General features: G+C 47.5%; 1 protein-coding gene across 3 annotated transcripts in view; it reads left to right on the top strand.

The window, feature by feature from the left end:
* The window catches only part of LOC116224968 (SWI/SNF complex subunit SMARCC1-like), a 7779-nt gene extending 3190 nt beyond the window's left edge, over positions 1-4589 (top strand). The window contains exons 5-11 of one of the 3 annotated variants that reach the window (XM_031586086.2): positions 77-117; positions 939-1056; positions 1779-1912; positions 2218-2352; positions 2661-2799; positions 3694-3765; positions 3882-4589. In XM_031586086.2, the coding sequence (XP_031441946.1) occupies positions 77-117; positions 939-1056; positions 1779-1912; positions 2218-2352; positions 2661-2799; positions 3694-3765; positions 3882-3982 (740 nt within the window). In that variant the 3' untranslated portion in view covers positions 3983-4589. Of the gene's footprint in view, positions 1-76; positions 118-938; positions 1099-1778; positions 1913-2217; positions 2353-2660; positions 2800-3693; positions 3766-3881 lie in introns of all 3 variants that reach the window. The other 2 variants (XM_031586085.2, XM_031586087.2) reach the window with 2 other exon arrangements.
* Positions 4590-6689: the final 2100 nt, after the last annotated feature.

Here is a 6689-nt window from a genome sequence, read left to right as displayed (position 1 = left end):
TCTCTCTCTCTCTCTCTCATCCTTTCTCTCTCTCTCTCTCTCTCTCATCCTTTTTCTCTCTTTCTTTCTTTACCAGATTCTGACAGGATGGATACAGATGCTGAGCAGTCTGAGAGGGTGAGGCCATTGTTTTCTCACTCTCACTCTCTCACACACACGCAGACACACACACACATACACACACACACACACACACTCATAAATAGAATTGACGATCACATGGCAGTTATCAAAAGCTTGTCTTTAAAAGTATCTTTGTCCCTCCCTGTCCCAGACTGAGGACACTCTCTCACACACACTCTCACACACACTCTCACACACACACAGACACACACACACACACACACACATACACACACACACACACTCACACTAATGCGCAGTGTTCTAAAGCGTGTCTTTGTCCCTCCCTGTCCCAGACTGAGGACACACACACACACTCACACACTCTCACACACACACAGACACACACACACACACACACCCACACACTCATGTGCAGCATTCTAAAGCTCGTCTTTGAGCGTGTCTTTTTGTCCCTCCCTGTCCCAACACACACATACACACACACACACACTCATGCGCAGCATTCTAAAGCTCGTCTTTGAGCGTGTCTTTTTGTCCCTCCCTGTCCCAACACACACACACCCACACACACACACATCCACACACACACACCCACACACTCATGTGCAGCATTCTAAAGCTCGTCTTTGAGCGTGTCTTTTTGTCCCTCCCTGTCCCAACACACACACACACACACCCACACACACACACATCCACACACACACACCCACACACTCATGTGCAGCATTCTAAAGCTCGTCTTTGAGCGTGTCTTTTTGTCCCTCCCTGTCCCAACACACACACACACACACACCCACACACACTCATGGCGCAGCATTCTAAAGCGTGTCTTTGTCCCCCCCCTGTCCCAGACGGAGGACAGGTTAGAAGGCGAGCAGTCTTCAGAGTCCGCAGAGGGCGAGCGAGTGAAGAGTGAGGCAACAGAACAGGACGTGGACGAGGAGCTGCGAGGCGAGGAGCGCCCATCAGGTGAGGGACGGGGGCAGGAGAGAGGACTGGAGCGCCCATCAGGTGAGGGACGGGGGCAGGAGAGAGGACTGGAGTTCCCCCTGAGAGCTCACCTACAGTCTAGTCAAAGCATGACATCACAATGCCATTACACAAATCAACAAATCAAAATGATCAGAAAAACAACAGCAGCATCAACAACAACAGAAATATATATGAACTATACAAATATGATCTAATAACACAAGTATATATGAAAAATACAAATGTGATACAATAAATGTACCTTGTAGTCTGAATGCATAGTGAATATGAATCCAGTATGGATTCAACAGTAGCAGTGCAACAGAATGCATTTCCTTTATGGGCTTTAAACTGCTTTGGAGGAGTTAATGAATGAATGAATGAATGAATGAATGAATGAATGACTAAATATACTGACTCTACAAAGCAGCTGATTCATGTAGCTCTGAATTAGTCAGGCTGGGTTTGTTTGTTTGTTTGTATCAACATGACTATGAAGAATTGTTGATCATGCATGTTTGTGTGTGTGATGAGGATTTCCTCAAGTGTTTGTACGTGTGTGTGTGTGTGTTTGTATGTAGGGGTAAATCGATGTGTTTGTGTGTGTGTGTGTGTGTGTGTGTGTGTGTGCATGAGGGAATGTGTGTGTGTGAGAGGGGGTGGGGAAATGTGTTTGTGTATTTGGGTTTATGAGGCCAACTTTGCGCTCCTTCTTCCAGAGGAGGGCCAGGAGATGGGGCTAGTGCCGGTGGAGAGGGAAGACCCTATGAGGAGGGCGGAGCTAGACCTGGTGGAGGCAAACATCGCCACGGCAGCAGCTGCTGCTCTCGCCTCTGCTGCCACTAAAGCCAAGGTAAGCAACACACACACACACACACACACACACACAGAGAGAGAGAGAGAGCTCACACTGATCTCTCTCTCGCGCACACACACACACAGCTCACACTGATCACACACACAGAGCTCACACTGATCCCTCTCACACACACACACACACACACACACACACAGCTCACACTGATCACACACACACACACACACACACACACATAGAGCTCACACTGATTTTACTCAAACAAACACACACACACACTCCTCAAACTGATCCCATACCTCTCTGTGCCCCCCCCCCTCCCCTCCCCTCCCCTCCTGTAGCACCTGGCCGCAGTGGAGGAGAGGAAGATCAAGTCTCTGGTGGCCCTGCTGGTGGAGACGCAGATGAAGAAGCTGGAGATCAAACTCAGACACTTCGAGGAGCTGGAGACCATCATGGACCGCGAGAAAGAGGCTGTGAGTATATACACACACACACACACACACACACACACACACATACACACCCAGTCACCTTTGATTAGCTGGAGAGTAATGGTGAGAACCTATTAGCGCACACACACTCACTCTCACTCACTCACCTTTGATAAACTGGAGATTATTGATGAAGAACTTATTAGCACACACACTCTCACACACACATACACTCCCCCCCCCCCCCCCCCCCACACACACACACACACACTGGAGGGATTTACTCTCAATTTTCTCCCTAGCTGTCTGATATGCAGATACAAACTGTGTGTGTGTGTGTGTGTTCACAGCTGGAGCAGCAGAGGCAGCAGTTGTTGACTGAGAGGCAGAACTTCCACCAGGAGCAGGTGAAGTACGCAGAGATGAAGGCCCGACAGCAGCTGGAACCACAGGCTCCCACACACACACCTGCCTACAACCTACAGCATGGTGAGCACACACACACACACACACACACACCTGCCTACAACTTACAGCATGGTAAGCACACACACACACACCTGCCTACAACCTACAGCACGGTGAGCACACACACACACACACACACACACACACACACACACACACACGCACCTGCCTACAACCTACAGCATGGTGAGCACACACACACACACACACACCTGCTTACAACCTTCAGCACAGTGAGCACACACACACACACACACACACACACACACCTGCCTACAACTTACAGCATGGTAAGCACACACACACACACCTGCCTACAGCACGGTGAGCACACACACACACACCTGCCTACAACCTACAGCATGGTGAGCACACACACACACACACACACCTGCCTACAACCTACAGCATGGTGAGCACACACACACACACACACCTACCTACAACCTACAGCATGGTGAGCACACACACACACTCACCTGCCTACAACCTACAGCACAGTGAGCACACACACACACACACACCTGCCTACAACCTACAGCATGGTGAGCACACACACACACACACACACACACACACCTGCCTACAACCTACAGCATGGTGAGCACACACACACACACACACACACACACACACACACACACACCTGCACACCTGCCTACAACCTACAGCACGGTGAGCACACACACACACCTGCCTACAATCTACAGCACGGTAAGCACACACACACACACACACACACACACACACACACACACCTACAACCTACAGCACGGGGAGCACACAAACACACACACACACACACACACACCTGCCTTCAACCTACAGCATGGTCAGCATGGTGTTTTGTTTGTTTGTATGTGTGTGTGTGCGTGTATATGTGTGTGTGTTTGTGCGTGTGCGTGCGCGTATCAGGGCGTGTGATGGCTACAGGTGCGACAGGTCAGATGATGGGCCCTCGACAGCCTGGAGCCCCAAATGGCATGTGTAAGTGAACATGAACACACACACACACACACACACGGACGCACATTTGAACCCACACACCCTCACACACACTCAGCGCATCCAAGTGAAAGGAAACCTTTTGTTCCCCATTCCAGACCCCACGCCCCCCAGCGCACAGCCTGATGGGATAGCGTCAGCTTCTGCTGGTCCTCCAGGAGCGCCACACATCCCAGGACGACCTCCGACAGACAGCTGAGACCACACCCCTTCATACGCAACCAATCGCACACAGCTGAGACCACACCCCTTTATACGCAACCAATTACACACAGCTGAGACCACACCTCTTTATACACAACCAGTCACACACAGCTGAGACTACACCATCCAATGAGCCAGCCAATCACACACAGCCGATACTACGTCAGCCAATCACAGAAATGGGTTACAATGCCCCCGGATAAACAACCAATCACAAATGGCTGAGACCCAGCACACAAACACACACACACACATACACACAGTCACAGTGATGTGTGTGTGTGTGTGTGTGTTTTGAGCAGAAGGTATCACCTGTCCCTGTGGGTCCAATATTCGGATGACTGTGGTATCCCAGCAGCCCTTGTGCATTTGAACCTGGCAGGGTGACTGCAGGTTCTCTGTGTCCGTTCTGTCGTGTTTGTGATATTCCAGTTGTCAGTGGTGTTTCCTGTTGTTTGGGTTTTTTAAAGACACACGCCTTGTGGTTTTGGACTCGCTCTTTCTTCATGTCTGACGTTTACGCTTGTTGAGTTTTGATAAGGCAGTCCTTAATCAGGCCTAACAGGCAAAGCCACTGTCAAATAAATTTGTTTTGTATGAAACTGGTTCTATGTGTGTTTCTGTGTGTTTCTGTGTGTGTGTGTGAAAAAGAGAGATAACATAAACTAATTTTCACCACAGGAGAAGATGAGAACAGTAGATCGTGATGTGGACAATTTGTAATGATCTTTATTGATCAAAGGCTTTTTTTTCTAAAATCTATTTTCAAATGTTCTAGTCAAGTGGGGTGAATGTGTTAAGGTTTATAGTTGCTGGCATGTCCATATTCAGGATGGTATCATAAAACTTACCTCTTTAACAAAATCCTTGACTTTTTTGTGGTTTGCCAGCAATCCAGACCAAGGGGGTAAGTTGAGCCACACCTTGTTACTAGGCAGTGATAAACACAATGAGTCATGTGACAGCATTATAAGGAAGGAATCATTCCAGTCAATCTGTGGAGAAGGACAGCACATGGCAAACGTGGTAAGAAATGCATGTCCAGATTTTTTGCTGTTCAGTCTTGTTGGAGAATATTCAGATTAATTTCACCTCCGTCGGTGCTAAACAGTCATGTATGTCAGGCACGTGCACAGATAGACCCCTAGTGGTGCTCAAGCACCTGCCCTTTGGCCCTGGATGAGAAAAGTGCCCCTTCAGCTGGAGCCAAATTTTTTCTTCATTCATCAATATTTAAGAATAAAAATTACTCTCTCTGTCATCAATTCCCCTCAAATGTGTTTCGATATATGACGAGGCATTTATTTGAGTTCTTGTGAGAATTTCGCCCCGACATGCTCCGCTCACAAGTCCCACGCGCCCCTCCCTCCTCCTCCTCCTCCACTTAGTGCTCATGCAGTGCTGAGCGCCAGGCCAAACGGCTGCAGCCTACTTCTTCTCTGACCCGCAGCATCAGACAAACAGGTAATGACGGTGTTTGTGCAACCCCCCGACGTTGTTTGGTGATATATTAACCACAACATTAGCGCCGCTGGAAACATTACGTCGCAACTGGTCCGACGTTTCCTAAAAAAATAAACAAACACAAACTCACGAAATCCGTGATTTCAAAGCCTTGTCCAGCTGTTTACTGACGTTTGTCATGTTTAATGAAGAGAGAGGGGGAGAGAGATACAGGCAGGCAGGCAGGCAGAGAATTCAAAGGCAGTTTTACGGTTCTACAAATTAGACAAGTTCACTAGTTTTGTTTAATTTAAAATCGTAATTATTGAAATGAAAGGTAGGTCTTAAGTTGAGCTACATGATAGTCTTTGTGTATTTGTATATTGTGGTATATTATTAGTGTAATGCTGCGTATGCTTCAACTCAGTCAGAAAACAGTAAACAAAAAATGTGTGTGTACTGTGTTGTCAGTTTATGTAAGTCACTCTTGATCATTATGCACAACATTGATTTATCTCATTTACAAAATGTGCAGCATAATGCCAAGAAAAGAGAGACTCCAAAAGCAGAAGGACAGGGAACTGCAGCAAGCAGCTCAGGGTAGCAGCTCTCTTTTATCTTGGATCAGGCCATCAACTAGTAAAACAAATAAGGGAGTTTGAGCACCTGCCCCCCAAAATGTCTGTGCACGTGCCTGCAGCCTAGTCTACTTCAGAGAGCAGTGTCTGTATGTGTGACAGCCTAGTCGACATCAAAGAGCAGTGTCTGTGTGTGGGACAGCCTAGTCTACTTCAGAGAGCAGAGACTGTGAGTGGGGCAGCCTAGTCTACTTCAGAGGATGCTGTAAGTTATGCGCACTGGTGTTATTAATATTACGTTATGTATGGTGACATGGATGAATGCATTGTAATATCTCACCAGGTCTAGCTTATAGGCTAAAAACCTACCCATAAGTCCCCTTGTTCCCCAGACGCTCTCAAGTGATATCTTCACTCGGTTGTGTTTCGGAGTTGAACGAAATGATCGGGCAGTGAAGATGAATTGAACAGAGAGTTGACTTTTAACACAGTGAGGACTCAGCCATGGGACATGGGCCAAGTGACAACGGATGAAAACTAGCTAACCCAGCTGATTCCGGTGCATTTACATTTTTATGGAAATGTTTATCAATGTACACTGTCCCTTTTTAAATAAACGCATAAATAAATTCACAAAGCAGTCTTTGTAAAGACGCTCACCTTCAACTCACATAGCTCATC

The sequence above is a fragment of the Clupea harengus genome, chromosome 19 (genome assembly GCF_900700415.2).
Source record: "Clupea harengus chromosome 19, Ch_v2.0.2, whole genome shotgun sequence".
Classification (NCBI taxonomy): domain Eukaryota; kingdom Metazoa; phylum Chordata; class Actinopteri; order Clupeiformes; family Clupeidae; genus Clupea; species Clupea harengus.
The sequence above is the reverse complement of the archived record's forward strand: the minus strand, read 5'-3'. Positions and strand labels throughout refer to the sequence as shown.